Source organism: Nerophis lumbriciformis, linkage group LG12, assembly GCF_033978685.3.
Source record: "Nerophis lumbriciformis linkage group LG12, RoL_Nlum_v2.1, whole genome shotgun sequence".
Lineage (NCBI taxonomy): Eukaryota > Metazoa > Chordata > Actinopteri > Syngnathiformes > Syngnathidae > Nerophis > Nerophis lumbriciformis.
In genome coordinates this window covers 34,348,146-34,366,828 of record NC_084559.2, presented here as the reverse complement: position 1 = coordinate 34,366,828, position 18,683 = coordinate 34,348,146, and the positions used below count along the sequence as shown (strand labels likewise).

Sequence of the window (18,683 nt, the reverse complement as noted above, 5' to 3'; positions counted from 1 at the left end):
TTTGGCCCCTATTGGTTGGTGCTGTTCATCAAATTTGTCGACCAATAGCAAACAGGGAATATGACGTCACGACGTATACGACTATCTTTGGCCAATTGCAAATTTGTACGATGCAGCTACGGCCCGCCTTCTCTTCGTTCATTGGCCATTAAAACCTGTCAGTCAGTAGAAATACAGTAAACCAATGAGTGCGCACCGCGTTAAAGAATCGATAAACATTTACACCCACTTCCCCCACTTTATTTCAGTTAAGCGATGCTTGTTTTGCCGTAGTTAAAAAAAAAAACGCTACACCTCCGTTTGTCTGGACAGACGACACATATGTTTTTAGTTTGTATTACCAGCGGTGACGTCTTAGACGTTAGCACGATGTGTGCACTTTGATTGTTGTGTATTTGGAGGACAACGTGGTCGTTAAATTGGCACGTCAGGAGGACGTCCTGGTGATTTTGTTGCAAAAACTTCATCCCACAAACATGCATAATAACAGTGTAGCCAGTGAACCCAAAACACTTCTTTGCTCTTACAATTGTGTGACTCATTCACACTAATAATGTCACGTGCGTTATTCAATTCCTTTCAAATTGTATAAATATATATCCTAATGCTGGCCAATTACATGTAACACTATCATCATTATCCCTCAAGAGTTTCACTCCTAATGGGCACATGAAACAAGTTGCTTTTTAAATGCACATACAATAAAATCGTTGATTTTGTACATTCAATATTTCACATTTTCAGAAGGCACAACTTCTTTATTACCCTTATTTTGTGTATGCACTGTCATGTCAATGTTAGACTCTGCTGTATCTTAACTATTTGACCACCAAATGGCAGTTAGGAATAGAGTTAAAAAGTCATAGATGAAGACATTGAAACGCAGGTGTTTATGCAAATCAAATATCCTCCATATGTCAACAACACTGCTGATTTTAGGGATTCTGTTGCAAAACCGCTAACCAAAGATCCTATGTGACAGGAGGCTGTGCTGTTTTTAGAATCGACTGCAAAAATCAGTCAAAGATCATAAACATGACAGATGTTTTCTCTATAGTTATACAATTACATAAGGTACATGTTCACCAATATTACTTGTAAAATACATATATTTACATTATAACTTTACATACAATTTCCAAGCAGGTACAATATTCTCTTGTCTGTTGACGCCTGTTTCCACGAAACATTGGAAGAGTTTGCCACCTGCAGGTGTTTCTTTTCCTGCTGCGCTTCAGGTGCACTAAGTGAGATCAAGTTCAGATATTCTTAGGCGAAGTGCTGCTGAATCCAATGTGGGTCCAGTTTGGGGTTCCCTTAAATATACAGGAATGCTACTGCAAAACAAAATGGAAATTTGTAAAATAATAACATCATAATAAAAAAAATTTGGTTATCACACTTTCAAATTTCTATTAATCATGATTATTCGCAATAAAACACTCGTTTGCATAATTTGAATGAACTTTTGTCATACACAAAACACTTTTTTAAATGTTTTACATGAACACATATAATTTTTTTATGCTTGAAACTTGGTAACAGTTTTATCTAAAGTCTAACTTTAGTGGTTAAGGTGAAGGAGCATGTGCGATCAAAGTAAATAGTATGATTAATCTGCCTTTATACATGATTAATGCAATATGTTTTGTGATCAATCGCATGTGTTAACTTTGACAGCCTAAAAAAATATACTGTAAACCTTAGCAAAAAAGAATTTGTACTACCGGTATATGAAAATTCTTCTCAGGGCATTATAGGTGAATTGACATCGAATGTAGCTCTGTTAACACGCATTTCTGTATATTAAAGCTTCTGGAAACTGTGTCTTACTCTGCTGGTGTGTGTCTGGTGATGCTCCACGTCTTCTCCCAACAGGAAGCGGCCTCTTTTCTCCTGCCCAGCTTCCACAGCACCTCCCCACACCAGAGCCCTGCACCCACACACTCTATACAGGGGAAAACAAGATGCTATTAGGTTTACAGCAATCAATTGTCTTATCAATAACTGAAATCTGTGCAAACTATGAAATATTGTATTACTTTAGATTCACATCCTCAGAGTATTATTACTCCATAATATTCTCAATTGGCAAGCTATGCGATGCAATATGAGAGCTGCCTTTACAGAAGATTGTGGCTGTAGTTTACAGATTTGTGCAAGCACTGTTTCAAATAGTTTTCTCCTCCCTGCAGCTAAGGATTGTAACCAAAATATAAGAAACAGCACTCGGTTTGATGCAGTGCAGTTCTACACTATTGCACACTGCAAGCACAATGATAAAAACACCTGTATTGTCTACCTGGGAAAGCCTGTAGGCCGAGCTGGAGGTCTCTCAGTGCGTTTCTGGGCTCGTCTGACTGCATGAAGCTAATGCCCCTCCAAGCTAGCGAGATTCCTTTCAACCTCTGTAGGACTCCAAGATCTGCTCTTTGTTCATTCACCATGTCTGCGCTGGGAACTTGAGGTCGGCCACCTAAAAGTAAAACAGGTGAGCTTCTCTCTCCGTAGACAATATACAATGGAACTTCGATTTACGAATTTAATTGGTTCTTGAACAGGGTTCGTAAATCGAAAAGTTTGTATATTGAAGCAAAGTTCCCAATGAGAAACATTGTAAATATGAATATTAAGTTGCAGCCTCAACATAAGTCCCTGTTTTCGTTAAGGTTTGCACACTTTCAACACACTGAAGTGCTATACAGTGCTGTATATCAAACAAACACAACAAGGAGCTGATCAATCAACTGTTGCTTTATCAACAAGCTAAAACAACGAGGACAAGCTAAACTGTGCTGTATGCACTGCTCTGCCAACACGCACACACAAGTCCCTTTGGGGCCCTCAAATACGACCAGAAGTCACAAAAATCCTTAACTGTAACAACCACATTGCTACAATAATAAACATTTTAAAAAGCAAAATCCACTTACACTACATTAACATAGGCATCCCAAGAGGAGCGAAAAGAGCAGACAGAGGGGGAACGGGAGAGTGTGTATGTCTGTGTGCTCTTGGGAGAGGTGCCGTTGAACGAGAGGCAGTCTTCTCCGCCACTGTGAAATAAGTCCGCTTTGGCATATTTATCCCAGAAAAGTTAGTTCTCATCACAATTACACACTTGTTGTGGTACAAACCTAGCTTCCTCATTCTCTTCAATACCAGCAAGCACAAAATGGCTACCAGCGTTACACAAATGAATGACTGACGCGTTAGTACAGAGAGACACAGTTCATACACACAGGCATATTTGACGAGATCTAACAGCTCGTAAAAAGTGAAATGTTCGCAAATAGAGGGGTTCGTAAATCAGGGTTCCACTGTACATGCATGTCTGAAGCTTCCAACAAGTACTTGCCTTTCTCTCTGAAGTGCACCTTCACCAGCAGGTTGATACATCTATAAATCCCAGTACAGTCTCAGGTTGGTAGAATAAAGACATGGTAGAAGACATGCTGCCTCACAAACCTTGTGTAGTGAATTACAGCATGTTTCCAGTCCTGCTGGTGACAGTGACTATGACCCTGAAGAAGGTAAGCCGCGCCCGTCCAAAGTAGCATCGCCACCTTGTCGTCTCCGCCAGGGCACACATCTGCAGCTTCCCCGTCCTCCAGCACAACCTTCTCGGGAAGAAGATCCAGTGTTGTGGTGATGACTTCGTCACACAACGTCAGGCAATCCAAGGGCCGCTGGGCCATGAGTAGGGCGGCGCCGGCCTCCAGGTAAAGTTCAGGTAGCCTGGGAAGGTGAGATTCCTCAGGACAGACCTGAGAAAGCACACAAGACATCTTTATCAACACAACCAGTGAAGGGTTGATTAAGTCGGGACAATTCTATGCTTTCAACATTTTTAAGTTCTAGCATGAGTACACACAGCAAAGTCTATGTGATTAGGTTTGATTTGGCCAAACACTGACCTCAACCTACTAAACAACTTTGGGATGAAGTAAATCAGACATTGCGACCCTCTCAGGTCCAGCATTAGTAACCTCTGACCTCATGAATGTGTTTCTGGATGGCACACTCCAAAAGTTTATGGAAAATATTCCCACTTTTTACTTACAATAGGTCAATTGATCATGTGTCACAATATTGCGTAGTATGGATGGGCGATATGGTCTATCATCTATATCGCAATATACAGTGCATTCGGAAAGTATTCACAGCGCTTTACTTTTTCTACATTTTGTTATGTTACAACAGTTTTGTCCTCAAAATTTTACAGACAATACCTCATAATGATAATGTGAACAGTTTTTTACTTTTTTTTTTGCAAAAGTCTTACAGTGTTTGCTCAATACTTTGTTGATGCACCTTTGGCAGCAATTACAGTCTTAAGTCTTTTTGAATACGATGCCACAAGCTAGGCACACCTATTTTTGGGCAGTTTCACCCATTCCGCTTTGGAGCACCCCTCAAGCTCCATCAGACTGGATGGGAAGGATTGGTTTTCATTCAGGATGTCTCTGTACATTGCTGCATTCACAATATGACAACAATATTAACAGCTCTATTGTCGGCCATATTTATATAATTCGTATCGTACAGTATGTCTATATCGCGCAACCCTATTGCCGAGGTGCATAAAGTGTTTGGTCTTACTCCGTGCTGTTCAGAGTGAAGAGCAGCCAGCAGGTCCAGATAATGTTCAACACCTTCTGACACTCTGCAGAGAAAGACATACATCATCATGTCAAAGATGCCTAATCAGAATTTTAAAGTAGTGACAAAAAATGTATTTCTGAGTTCAAACTGTTAATACACCATGGGGGGTGTCCTGGCTGATCCACCAATATTAGAGGTCAAAGTCAGAGTTAATTTTTAACTGACCCTCATTTTGGTATTATTTCTACCAGTGGTATGGAGAGAAATGTATGTATTTGCAACCAAACAAACAAAAGATTTGCAACAAAAAAATATTCAAAAATATATATTTTTAAACCAAAACAAGTTTTGGATGTACCGGTAAATAATTTTTTGGGTTACAAATCTTCTTTGGGAGTTACCAATATTTTTTTCAGGTTACAAATGTTTTTGTTTTGGTTACAAATCTTTTTTATTTTAGTTATAAAAATATGTTTTAGTTTCTTGGAAGTTAAATCTTAACCAAAAAACATTTTATTACTAAAAATTATATTTAACCCAAAAAATTATTTACAACCCAAAAGATTATTTGCAAATAAATAATAAATATATATAATAAAATAAATATATATTTTTTCAAATCTATTATCAGGGTCTCTGTAGTTTTCAACAAGTCAAATTTAAGACTTCAAAAAAAAAAAGTAAGACCATGATGGATAAAATTTAAGACCATCCATATACAGAAAAGATCAGAAACATGAATAAAATAGGATATAATATATGAATTCATACACTGCTTTTTCACATTAGAAAATAACATTGTTATCATAACAAATACACCAGAAGCCTCTCTACTTTTAACTAACATTGTTTTGAAATGGTAAAATAAATATTGGCAAACATTGTCAGAGACATTTTTCTGATTCGATATGAAATTCCAATGCATTCATGCCCAATGTTCCAGGTTTCAAAGTGTTTCTTGCAGAAGCGGCTGTGTGCTTCCTATCAAGTATTTTCATGTGATGTGAACAACCAAAAAGTCGGCCATAGTACATGCAAAGCAATATATTGTCTGTGGAAGGGACTGTGAGCATCTCTACTAAAACTAAAAGATAAAACCTTTGCATTTTTTTTAACTGTCACAAAAAACATCCACAGTACTACTGTGCCCAAAGTTGTGAAAGTTGAACAGCTACAGTACTTTAGTTTCATTTTGTGGGTAAAACCGCCACATTTAAAAGTTAGACGGATGTTTAAGCATTTGTAAAAAAAAAAAAAAAAAAAAAAAAAAAAAAAAATTGTATTACATTTTTAAAACGTTTCAAAATCTTTTTTGAAGATGTTTTATGAGATTTTAATAGCATTTTAGAAATAAATTAAATTATTGGATTTTACCCTTTCAAGGCATTTTAAGACCTAATTATATACTTTTGTTTGCAAATTGTTTTGGGGTTGAAAATCAATTTTGTGTTTGGTTGCATAAAAAGACACAAACTTCTCTCTATAGGGTGGGGCCTATATATCACACGTTTTATGAAATTACTTATTACAGTGAACCTTGATTTACGAACTTTTAGATCACGCCAAATATGCCTTGGTGTGCTAACCATGTCTCTGTGTAAGAACGCTTCATTCATTAATTAATTTTGAGAGCCGCCTGCAGCCATTTTGTACCACAGGGCTCCGCATCACTTATTGCACAGTACATTACACTAGTAGTCAATTCTAAGCGCTTCAGCGTGTGTGCCGTTTCTGTGTTATTTTATACTTTTGACAAGTTTTTTTTCCCCATTTTGCTCACTCAATAGGAGTCCCCAAAAGACAACAGACCAGCGTGGCAAAAAGGAGGGAATCTCTGTTGAGTTTTTAAAAAATAAATACATTTGCGAGGAGTACGTTGATGGCGCTCACAAGTGTGGAAGAATCGACAACGCAGGCTTCGTACCACACCAAGTTTTAATTGTGATAAGACACAACTTTTCTGGAAAAAGATGCTAAGGCAGATTTATTTCACAGCAGGAGAAGACTAGAGTTCAGCGGCGCCTCTTCCAAGAGGACACACACACAGCCCCTTCTTTCTCTTTAACTCCTCCTTTGCCAATGTTAATGTAAGTGAATTTAACTTTTTTTTTTTTTTTAAATGGTTATTATTGTATCAATATGGTTGTTAAAGTTAAGGATTTTTGTGATTTCTGATCGTTTGTGAGGGCATGCAAGGGACTTTTGAGGGTGTGTCCACGTGTTGGCAGAGCAGCTGCATACAGAACAGCAGCTTGTTATTAAATAAAAGTTGATCCATTACTCCTTGCTATGTTTGTTTGATATACGGTACTGTATAGCACTTTATATTGTGTTGAAAGTGTACAAACATTCACTAACATATGGACTTTTGTCGAGGCTGGAACTCATTGATCATGTTTACATTGTTTTTTATGGAAAAATTTGCTTCACTATACGAACTGTTCGATTTAAGAACCCTGTTCAAGAACCAGTTGAGTTCGTAAATCGAGGTTCCACTATATTTTAAAGCAAAATTATTAGACATGCTTTATTAACAGCTGTGTGAGTTTAGAAGAGCCGTGCTATGGAATGATACTGACTTTGACTGCAGGACACACTTCTGGGCCAAACTGTGAAGAACACAAAAGGCAGAGGGGACGGAGAGCAGGCTGCTCAGCGTTTGGCTCCGTAGTAGTAAGGACGGGGAGACGACATGATCACAACTCATAACTGGCTTGTCGGACAACATAAGTGTCTGTAGGACAAAAACATATTTTCGTTTTTCACAAAAAAACCCAATCGTTAAGTGTGTAGTAGTGGTTTACCAACCGAGTGCAGCAAACGAAGGGCTTGAATCTCCGCTTCTGCGTTGCCCAGGCGTCTGAAGAGGAGCACACTCTGGTATAGAGCACAAACACATTGGGAGTCGGTCTCCAGCGCTGTCCTGTAGCACTGTAGTGCCATCTGAGGGCGACCCTATACAAAAAAAAAATATCTATAGAACACCCTTGATCCATGCAATTATTTTCTGTATGCGCAGACTTGAAAAGCCATCTTACTGAGCGGGCTAGACAGGACCCAGACAGGAGGTGTGTGTATGCCACAAGAATTCTGGGAGCGGGCAGCGAGGAAGCAGCCTGCAGATCAGTTATTGCCTTTGCGCTTTGACCCTCATTCAGCTTTTCTGCACCTGAATGCATCAGAGAAAGCAGCAGGACATTATCAAACAGTTAGGAAGTCAGCATATTGTACATCAAACTACAAGAGCTGTTAAAAAAAGTCTGTCTTTACGAAAATAAAACAAGGACTTGGAGTTTAGGAATGAAAACAATATATCTCAATTTAATGTTTGCTTCCGCTGCACGTGTTAGTCCCGTTCACAAAATTCTGGGTACACAGGTTGCTAACATTGAACATTGTGGGGATGTTGGCAAATTACGCTTTCAGTAACCCTTCAACTTAAAGTAATATAATACATGAGAGGGGCACAATATTACAAACAGCTCTCAGTATGATGCAGCACAGTTTAACACAACTGCAAAATTCAACCACAATAATACATTAAAATAACATGTCAATCAAAACTGAATATCATTATATTTGTGTCAACGAAAGATTTTAAATGTTTCTCGTACTGGATCCAGGGCCAGCCCCTGCAAAAACACTATGCGACCGGTCACTTCAGTAGCTGATCAACAACGTGATCGTCGTGCTCTACAGGCGTTTACTTGTTCTACTTCTATGGACTTTGTATCCATACTTTGTTTCTGCTAAACGTTTATTTAGCGGTGAGACAACACGTCCGTTGTAAAAGTTTTAATTGAGTTTAGCAGCATCGCGGGCACATCCATTTAAAAGCCCCTAGAGATCATTGTGAATCTACCATGAATTGATTTACGTGGACCCCGACTTAAACAAGTGGAAAAACTTATTCGGGTGTTACCGTTTAGTGGTCAATTGTACGGAATATGTACTGAACTGTGCAATCTACTAATAAAAGTTTCAATCAATCAATCAAATCTAGCATCGCTTGAAACGCCCTCGTCATGATTTAGAATCAGTCAGAATCAGAAATACTTTATTAATCCCAAGGAAAAATTCCGATTTTGAGCAAAATCTCGTTCAACCGAACAGTGAAGTAAATTGTATTTATATAGCGCTTTTCTCTATTGACTCAAAGCGCTTTACGTAGTGAAACCCATTGTTTAAGTTACATTTAAACCAGTGTGGGTGGCACTGGGAGCAGGTGGGTGAAGGACACAACGGCAGTGACTAAGATGGCGAAAGTGGGGATCGAACCAGGAACCTACAAATTGCTGGCAAGGCTGCTTTAACAACCGAGCCATGCCATCCCACGAACAGGAACACTGACGGGTCTGCCAACTTCCGCCGCCCCTTTTATGGCCCTATTTCTAAAAGGACTGTACCGGTACTATTTAAGTTTATATTGTAGCTGAATCTTTTTCCAAAAGATAACATGTCTAAAAACCATTTGTATTTTCATAGTTTTTGCCCCATCTATTGTACTTTGATTGCTTTTTTAATAATGCTAAAGGAGATATATAAAGCAGATAGCAAATATTTTTCTTTCCTCTTGAACCTATCAAGGTAATTTGGACATTACCTGGAGTATAAACACATGACTCTTGAGCATATTGGGTTGAAGTGAATTGGAGTTGACAATGTAGTCTTTTTGTTTAGTGTTCATATGTGATTATTTAAAGGAGCCCTATGTAATAATGTGGCCAGAAATGGTACTGCAATCCCGGTCAAAATTCTGTAGTCCCTTCCCTCTCTCCTTGACTGAGGTTGCCAGATACGCAGCCGAATCCAGCTCGATCGACTGGGCTACTCCAAGGAACTTCAAACTTCCACTGCCTCTTAATAGGAGTTGAGGTACTGGGACCATAATAGCTGAATAGACAAGCGTTTTGTCAATAATAAATCTCTAACCAACACATTTTACACAGAAATTAGGCTATTTTCAGGAAGAAGTATGTCATGCCTGGGCACACTATCACAACAAATGGCAATCATATGGTTATTGTCAGTACTATCAGAAAACAAAGACTAAAACAAACTACAACCAACACTAGCAATGGTTATACTGGTGAAAATAAGTAGAGCATTCTTAGCAGCCTAATGTACACCCAAAACAAAAGAGGAGACATTTTACCAAGGTATGCCTATAGACTACACGAATGAGGAGTTATTTTATCATGTGATTTGGCTGACTCCATACGTTTCACATTGCCATGATGACAGCCATGCTAATGTTGGAACCCATTTCCTCAGCGTATCAGCATATTGAGAATTAAATAAGCACTGACATCACCCATATCTACATAGGTTTTATTTGTCGAAAATATATTTTTCCCTGTCAGTTGGAATACACATCGACATACAGGCTAACGGGCATATAGATCCCCCGTTAGTCTATATGTCGATGTGTCATTGACCGGGCTGGCATGCTAAGCATTACCCAAGGAGCGAATCATCACACTAAGCATTCGTTGCATGACAATACTAGCTTTGTTAGACAATATCATAGACTGTATTGGATAATATAGTTTACATATGAAATGTCCATTTCCATTTATTACAAGTAATAAGAAAACGTAAATGCCTGACTTACCTATCAAGGAGGAAATTAGCAAGTTTGGCGTCAGATGAAAAAGTCCTCTACGCCTTCAATCGTCTCCGTCTTTCAAAGGCATCCCAGATACAAATCCTTCTTTTGTTCCTGGCTTTGTCATGAATAACGTAACGTAACGAAGCCTTTTAGATTTACTAAGGTCTGACATGTTTAGTAACTTTACCAGTGGGTGTAGCGAGACAAAGATGGCGGTGCGTAACTGGCAACCTGGATGTGAAACACTCACGGACTTTCTAATTGGTCAAACGGTTGAGGGCGGGACATCTAAATGAAAACAATAACAGTATTTCGGGGCTGTAAATCTAATTTTAAAATGAGCATATCCCAGCTGAACTACTGGTAACAGTTATAGAGGTATTCGAAAATAACATTATTTATTGATGCCTTTTGACGTATCAGGGCCATTTAATGATGACTTGACATGAAATTATTACATTTGGCTCCTTTAATGTAAATACAAATATTTACATAACTTGTAAAACATTAATTAAAACATAATTTTTTTAAATGTAATTCTAAATGTACTTAAATTGCATTTTTGTAGGTTGCGTCTTTTACGCACACACTGGTCGCCAAGAGTAATGCAGTAAATCCTCAATTATCGATGTTAATTGGTTCCGGGCCTGCCCGTGGTAAATGAATTTTCGCAAAGAAGGAGTCAATAACCATACATTATAAAACACTGTTTAAGACTTTGTAAATATGGTTATTCATATTAAGAAAGCCCTCTAGAAATAAAATAACGCCCACATAGTCAACTTTACAAGCCGCACACTTCAAAGCGCGATGTGGTTAAGGACAACTGTATTACAATACTCACTAGGCTGCAGCCAGTGTGTTAAAAAAAATGGGGCCACAAACAAAATCTTGTTTAGGGCCACAAAAAGCCTGACTGGATCATTTTAGCGACAGAATGTCTATGAAGGTATTTCAAGTATGTCCCACCTTTTGTGATCAAAGTGCAAATTTGCAATAATTCAAGAAAACGTCTTGGTTCCATCACCAACAGTGGAATGTTTGAATTTGTTTCCTTCAAATTGCTTGGCATGTCTTGATCAACTCCAGTAGAAAGAGAAGAAAACTCCTCCTGCATGACAGACAGAAATAGTATCATTCTTCAATGTATTTATTAGGGGTGTCAAATTATCACTTTAATTGCAATTAATTAATTAGTCATATTCAGTGCGTTATGTTTTTTAATCACGTTAATATAATTCTTCATCTCTAACGTTACCGTTTCTGTATGCCAGCAAGTTATCTCGCCTTTTTGTGCTTGACTGAGTGCAACAACAATACCACCATATGACACATGTAGTCACTGCAAAAAAGAGGTCTCACTCTGTAGCTGTCGCTGAGAGTTTGCATGCTTTAAATATGTGTCATAAATAAATAAATATTAATAAATAAGTTAATGATCCAGAGTTATAAAATATTATTAGAAAATGTGTGATTGTAAAATCTTTTGAGCAAAACGTAAATGTATTGTGTTAATTGTGTTGCAAAGCGGAACGATTGTTGTGATGTTGCGACCCCACGGACAGTAAATAAGGCAGAACATGCAAGAGGGGAGGGTGCTTGAGCACGTTGTCTTCAGCTCCTCAAAAGATTTAAGTGTATTCGATGATTTGTGCAAAACTTCAAGCAAGTGATTATTAGAACCTCTTTTCGTTACAAGCAGCCAACGAGGTATTGTATTTTTGTAATTTAATTTCTTTCTGAGTGTTTATTGATGTGAAATCAAAGTCTGATGTACTGTATTGTACTGTATTTTGTAAGTTCTCACAGCGTGTTGGCGTGGATGGTGTGTACAGCAAGGAGTCAATAAACGCCCGTTTTACAAAAAATAACTTTCCTGTGTTGCTGTGTATCGAAAGGAGCTACACACTCTGTCACAAGACTGATGTTAGTGGCTTTATATTATGGGAATAGGATGAATTATATCCAACAAATAGTGTATTATATTCACAAAAACCTTTAAGACATACTGTATCAGAAGTGTGTCTATGGTTGGTATAAGTTTAAATGTTGTCTTGATTTTAGAATAGAGTAGATAAGTGGTTCTCAAACTTATTTCATTAAGCATCATCACAGAAAACACTTTGCTCTCCAAGTACCACCATAATGACCAACATTAAAATACAGTAGCGTAGTAGGCCTAACTATTCATTAAAAATGAGGCAGAGGTTTTATTTAACAAGTATCTTTAATATTTGTGGCCACTTGAACATTAAACACAGTTTGAACAGTAACACTGTGATTGAATATAGGAAAAAAAAACATTTTCAATATTTTTTTATTCAATATACTGTATATTGTAACAGATTGGGTCCTATGTTATGTTCCACGTGTAGTTTATTTATTGTTTAACAGATGTTGTTTCCAATGGCCTTGAAGGCCCTGTTACGTGCAGCATTCCCTGCCAATGTGTTCTGCCTGTTGATTGGCTGCGAGGCTGAGAAAGGGCAGGCGTAAGCGAAGAATGTGGAGAACATTCGGTTCCACACGTGCTGGGTAAGAGAAATGACGAAGTAAGACGGTTCTTGATTGTTTATTTTGGCATCTACTACGGCCTACAGTAGTCCGATGGTAACGACTTTCATTCAGGATGATAAACCTTTGATAACGGCTCGAGTCACGTCATTACAATATCAAATTCAGCGATTCTTTGGCATACCACTATAGGGAGCCCACCATAGTTTGAGAATCATTAGAGCAGACAATACGTTTTTTTTCCGTGTCAATTACAGCCACTTGTTTTGTTTGTATATTTATCTTTACAATAATGTAATTAATTTAAATGATCATACTTCAAGTTAAGGGCTTTTCTCAGCATTTTTAGGTGAGATTAAAAAAGGAGTATCTAATTACAGATCGTAATTAACTGAGCGCTCATATTTTTAATCGCTTGACATCACTAGTATTTATTTATTTAAGAGTAGACTCAGCACACAGTAGAAGAAAGGTCCTGCTTACCTGATGCCCTTCTATTGTTTGAAGAGAACAGTTGGCCAACCAGACTGCCCACTGTACACAGAGAAGCTTCTGTATACAAGACTTCACCGTTTCACTGCTTTCCACTGACTGGAGAACTGTACGCCAAAACACAGGTGAATGAAAAGCCACCGGGTCTGATCCTGTCAGCTTGAGAACTGCGTGAAAAAAGTTGGACTAATTTCAAAGTGACAATAACATGGTCTCTTTTGCTTATGTAGTCATTTCACATACAGAACTGACCTCTGTCCATAGTTTGTGTGAGGAGCGTCTGAGCCTCTGACACCTCAGAGAGCACAATGAACAGCAGGCACACGTTGTACACTACACTCAACTCCAACTGACAGTGATCTTCAAGAGGAGGAAGACCTGCAGAAGCAGATTGAGAATGAAGAAGTTAATCAATGAGGATTGACAGCAAAAGTATGCTGTAAGGTGAGCGACCTTGTATTTTTCTGATGAGTTTGCAAAACTCTGACAGCAACAATCTGGTGTGGTTCTGGTCTCTGTTTTGTAACTGAAAAGGTCAAACAAATGGTCAAATGTCAAACATATTATTTGGGCAAAAGAAGACAATAAACAAGATAATATACAATATAAATTTGGTCGACAATAAAGCTTTTAATATTATCCTCATATCGTGATCATGCATGTTAATGACACATTCTAGCTGTGTCCCACAACATAGCATCATCGCCAGCAGTTAACATCCTTACATAAGCGCGACACTGCGAGTCATTAATCCTGGCCTCCATGGCAGCAAATAAACAGTTTTCCACAAGTTTTAATATCACTGGAGGGCAAGGAACAGCTAAACATACTAGACTACACACCGCAGCAGGATGCAAGAGGCCATGCTACCCGCTTAGCTAGAGCTCTTGAATGTAAACAGGAATGGGCGGCGTGATACAAATATTGAACAGTAACGATACCAAGAATAGTAGCAGTAATCAGTATATGGTTAAGACTACAGTAATTAGATCGATATTCTTTATTGGAAAATATTTTTTTGTCATTTTTGTTGTTGTTTGAAAACTTAGGAAATAAGTCACAGAAAGAAAAGAAAGACTAGGAGGACTAAGTGCAAACACCAGAGGATTTAAATCAGAGCCAATGGGTAGTTTTTATGTTTAGAAATTTGTGCTCTATTTATGTTATTTTTCTCAAAATATCAAATGTAATGAAAAGGAAATAAATAAATAATATGGGTTTGATTAATAAATATTACATTTATATTGTAACGCCAACATCCTGCCTGATCATAATTGTGATCAAAAATTGAATCATTCAATGATGTTGCAAATTTGAAGTATCAGTATTGGTATAACCAATACTGCCCCTGTAACTACTTGGTGTCACACTGCGGTGAGGGATGCCTTGTCTTGGGGGTTTTTTGTCTTGTGAATTTAATGTTTTAGTTTGAAAAGTAATTCTCCTTTCGTTTCAGGTCACTTGCTCTTCCTCTTGTTTCATCAGTCTGACGTCATCGTTGATCACTGAATGTTTCCACCTGTTCCCCATTACCCCCAAGTGTCTTATAAGTCCACGCCTAGGGATGATACTCGAAACCGGTTTTCCGAGTTGTTCGATAAGAAAAGAACCGAGTCCTCGGACTCGAATCCCTTTTTGAGAACTGGTACCCGTTATCGAGACCACTATAGTTAAGAAAAAGAGTTGGTTCTTTATTCTAATCCCTCGGAACGAATCCCGTCCTGACCAGAAATGCTCCGTGTGACATCACAAGAAATGACGACACGTAGCTCAGTCATTAGGCGCAGAAAGCGAAAGCAGGAAAAAAATGGACCGGAAAAAGCGCTCCAAGGTGTAATAAAGTTCAAAACAAAAGGTATAATCCAATGAATAACTTTACTGAGAGATTTGAGCAGGGTACAAACACATGACGAACACTTTTACAACCAACCGGAAACATGGCAACCAGGCTAGCAACACACCTCCTTTACGGCAGCTTTCGCAACGTTCTTAAAGCAACCGCAGCACATACATATATTTACAACATATATGACATGATCTCCCTTTTTTAACTTTTGTTTTTCTTTCCTTGTAAACAAAACAAATTCACACTGTATATGTGTTGTCTGTCTAATTATAAATAATGCAGACGAGGCATGTTGGTTGAGTTCTTGACGTTTACTTTCACAGCGTGCTCATGACCTCATTCTTAGCTGCCGGGTGACGACATGCAACAACACTTTTCGGGGCTACTGCGCATACTCGTCACCCCCGTTGCATGCTGGGTGGTGTAGTTGCTATATTCCCTAGCTCATAACATCTTTCCCCCTATAAAGAAATAATGTTAACTCAATAAAGTGTATTTCTTTTTTTAGCTTTAACTTTTCATTTTTTAGCATTGTAACCACATTTGCAAACAACTTTTCTCTTCATAGAATTTTCTTTCAATAAAGAAATAAAGTGCAAAAATGTCAAAGCATCATAACAAACAGTTATGTCAAATAGCAGCAGAATTGCACTTTTTGGAGAGCTGTATTATTTTCAGTTTTGTGCCCAAGGGACTGATTTTATTTAACACTATATTATTATTTATACACCTATAGTGATCACAGAGACAGGTTGTTTTTGTGTTACTGTATATATTTGTTTTTCTGAAAAATCCCACTTAATATACTTTGGGTAACAACATTAAATTTTTATTTATTTTATTTTATTTTTTTAGGGGGGTAACAGTCAATATTTATTTATTTATTAGATACATTTTTTTTCTTATATAATAAAAGTGAGCTTTTGTTAAACCAAATATTGTGTGTTTTTTTTCCATATACAACAACCTATCTGGACTCGATAAGAGAATCGATAAGGAATCGGTTCGATAAGAGGATTTGATAATAGGCTCGAACTCCATAATTTCTAATCAAACATCATCCCTATCCACGCCTCCCTTTGTTCTGTGCCAGAATGTCTCGTTTTATCGTGCATCTCTAGCATTATGCCTAAGCCTTGTCTCGTCTTGTCCTGAGTTATCCAGATCCTGAATATCCAAGTTGGTATTTTGAGTTTTCCTTTTCTCCTCTTAAGCAGAGTGAGTTTTTGTTTGTAAAGTTTTCAAGTTAAAGTGGTGAGTTCAGTTTACTTTTACAGTCTCTTCTTTTCCTAAATTTTAATTTTTTTTTAACAATTATTTTGTTAATTATTTTTTCTAGACCAGAAACAGTGTAGAAGCATTATAGCCCATTGTTTTTCCCTCCTTCTGGAGCGTTTTTTGTTGTTTAAATTTCATAGTTATATTTCTCGCTAGTGTAGTTACATTGATATTTTTGTTTCCTCCTTTCGGAGTGATTTTCGGTTTGTTCACTTTTTGTGAAACCTTTTCGCCCATTTGTCAGAGTTTATAGCCGTTGTTGTATTGCCCTGACTCAAGAGGTGAAAAGTGAACATTTCAAAATAAAACCCTGCCGGATTGTTCTCCACTCTGCATCTGAGTGCTATTCTTGACCCAGGCCTGACACTTAGTATTGGATCGATACCCAAATTTGAAAGTGTAGACAAAATCATGTTACAACAGAAAGTAACCTGCTTTTAACTGTTAACTAGCTATTATATTAATAATAGTTTAGAGGAAATAATACAACCTGAAATGACACAATGTTATCATATACGTCAAAAGCCAACTTAGTATGTGCCTTTGTAACTTGTTTTGGAAATAGTTTTATCGTGATATATATCGTATCACAGGAGGTTGCAATATATGTACTGTATATGTATATATGTATAGCGATATAGATTCTTGGCCATATTGCCCATCCCTATCAACTACTTGCTGGTCTATGCATTCATTGTATGTACAGTGAGTAATAGCGTATATGCATATATGTCAATGAATGTTCTCATTCATCCAGGGCATTCAATCGATCGCAACTGGACTGTTTGGTTTGTCTTAGAGGACGTTTCGCTGGTCATCCGAGAAGACTTCATCAGTTAATGCTCATAGACTTAAGATTGGTCAGATCTAGTCTAGCAGCTGGTGCTAAAACCCCAAATATTTATACACCAATATTATATTATACTGAGGTATTGGCACCAGCCGTTAGACTAGATCTGACTAAGTTTATGAGCATGAACTGATGAAACCTACTCAGATGAGAGGCGAAACGTCTTCTAAGACAAACCAAACAGTCCAGTTGCGATCGATTTGAATGACCTGAGATTATATGCATATACAGCAGTGGCGGGCCGTGCGTTTCCCACCTAGGACTTCAGTGATGTCCGACTTCAAAGATTACCTCTCAAAATACCATAATGGATGTCACCACATGACCATTGCTGGAGAAATACTATACAGGAACACATTTACGCACTACTGGGCATTGTGTACAATACAGGTTATTTTCTGGCGCATTTAAAAATCAATAAACCCGCATCAGCAATTAAAACATATCTTATGTGATACTGTCAAAATTACAAAAAACATTAAATGTGAAAAATTAAAGAAACATTTTTTTTTAACTCACAATCTTTAGCACCCATTCGACGCTGTATAAGCCAGTGGTACCCCTCGTAGTTGGTTGATTCGAGTGGAAATGGTGACATTTCCCCATTGGATCGCCGACATCGTCTCACAAGACGTAGTTTGCTTTAAATATCCTTCTTGAAAATGGCCTTGCAAATATATCTGCCACCTAATCAACATTTTGTTCTCCTTCTTTGTGGGTCAACACTTCCTCCTTCCTGATAAATTGCAACTTGTGATTGGATACTCACTTTGGAATGACAAGTGAGTATCCAATCAGTCTCGTTAACATCATGCTACCTCGATAGGCTACTGTCAACAACTTGTGATCTAAATGGCTATCGCAACTGTCTATCAACTGTATGTGTTCTCAAATTCATCCGCTAACTGACACGGGTGTGGCTCTGCTGATCTGCATAGTACCACCGCGGCTCAAACCAGTGACTAACCAATCACAGGACGCGTAAATGTCCCGTTCAACGTGAGGCCAGCTGGAAGGCCTTACTAATAACAACTCGTGATCTGATTGGCTATCCCAATTATCTATCAACTGTATGTGCCCGTTCACTTGCAGTCCACAGACGCCTGCATTGTTGATTCTGAAAGCCCCGGGCAGATTTCGTACAGCATGGCAACATAAACTAGCTGAATTCTGATTGGATAAAAACTCTAACCTAAAAACAACAGCACTGGAAGGAGCATAATATGACATGAAAATATTATGAATAATTTTAGATATTTAGGGAAAGTAAATAAAAAAATAATTGTATCTTTAATTATGATCATGATTTCTGGTTATGTTAGGCCAGCAGAGAAGGCCTTGCTGGCCCTGACGGCACACCACTGAAATACAGTGTCCTTGTACACTTCATTATTAACCATAAAAGTTCAATAAACCATCAAGTACAATGCATTTCTACAACAATCTAATACTGTAAACACCAATACAGTATGCATCATATACCTGTT

At 37.9% G+C, this 18,683-nt stretch overlaps 1 protein-coding gene across 2 annotated transcripts in view; it reads right to left on the bottom strand.

Moving 5' to 3' along the window:
• Nucleotides 1–140: 140 nt before the first annotated feature.
• Nucleotides 141–18,683, bottom strand: part of fancg (FA complementation group G) — an 18,827-nt gene continuing 284 nt past the window's right edge. For both annotated transcript variants that reach the window (XM_061986462.1, XM_061986463.1), the window contains exons 2-14: nt 13,676–13,748; nt 13,475–13,600; nt 13,214–13,389; nt 11,186–11,327; nt 7,644–7,774; nt 7,414–7,560; nt 7,185–7,339; nt 4,603–4,666; nt 3,469–3,767; nt 3,359–3,399; nt 2,303–2,476; nt 1,834–1,948; nt 141–1,337 (exon numbers count right to left, since the gene is read on the bottom strand). In XM_061986462.1, coding sequence (XP_061842446.1) covers nt 1,244–1,337; nt 1,834–1,948; nt 2,303–2,476; nt 3,359–3,399; nt 3,469–3,767; nt 4,603–4,666; nt 7,185–7,339; nt 7,414–7,560; nt 7,644–7,774; nt 11,186–11,327; nt 13,214–13,389; nt 13,475–13,600; nt 13,676–13,748 — 1,737 coding nt within the window. In that variant the 3' untranslated portion in view covers nt 141–1,243. The remainder of the gene's footprint in view (nt 1,338–1,833; nt 1,949–2,302; nt 2,477–3,358; nt 3,400–3,468; nt 3,768–4,602; nt 4,667–7,184; nt 7,340–7,413; nt 7,561–7,643; nt 7,775–11,185; nt 11,328–13,213; nt 13,390–13,474; nt 13,601–13,675; nt 13,749–18,683) is intronic.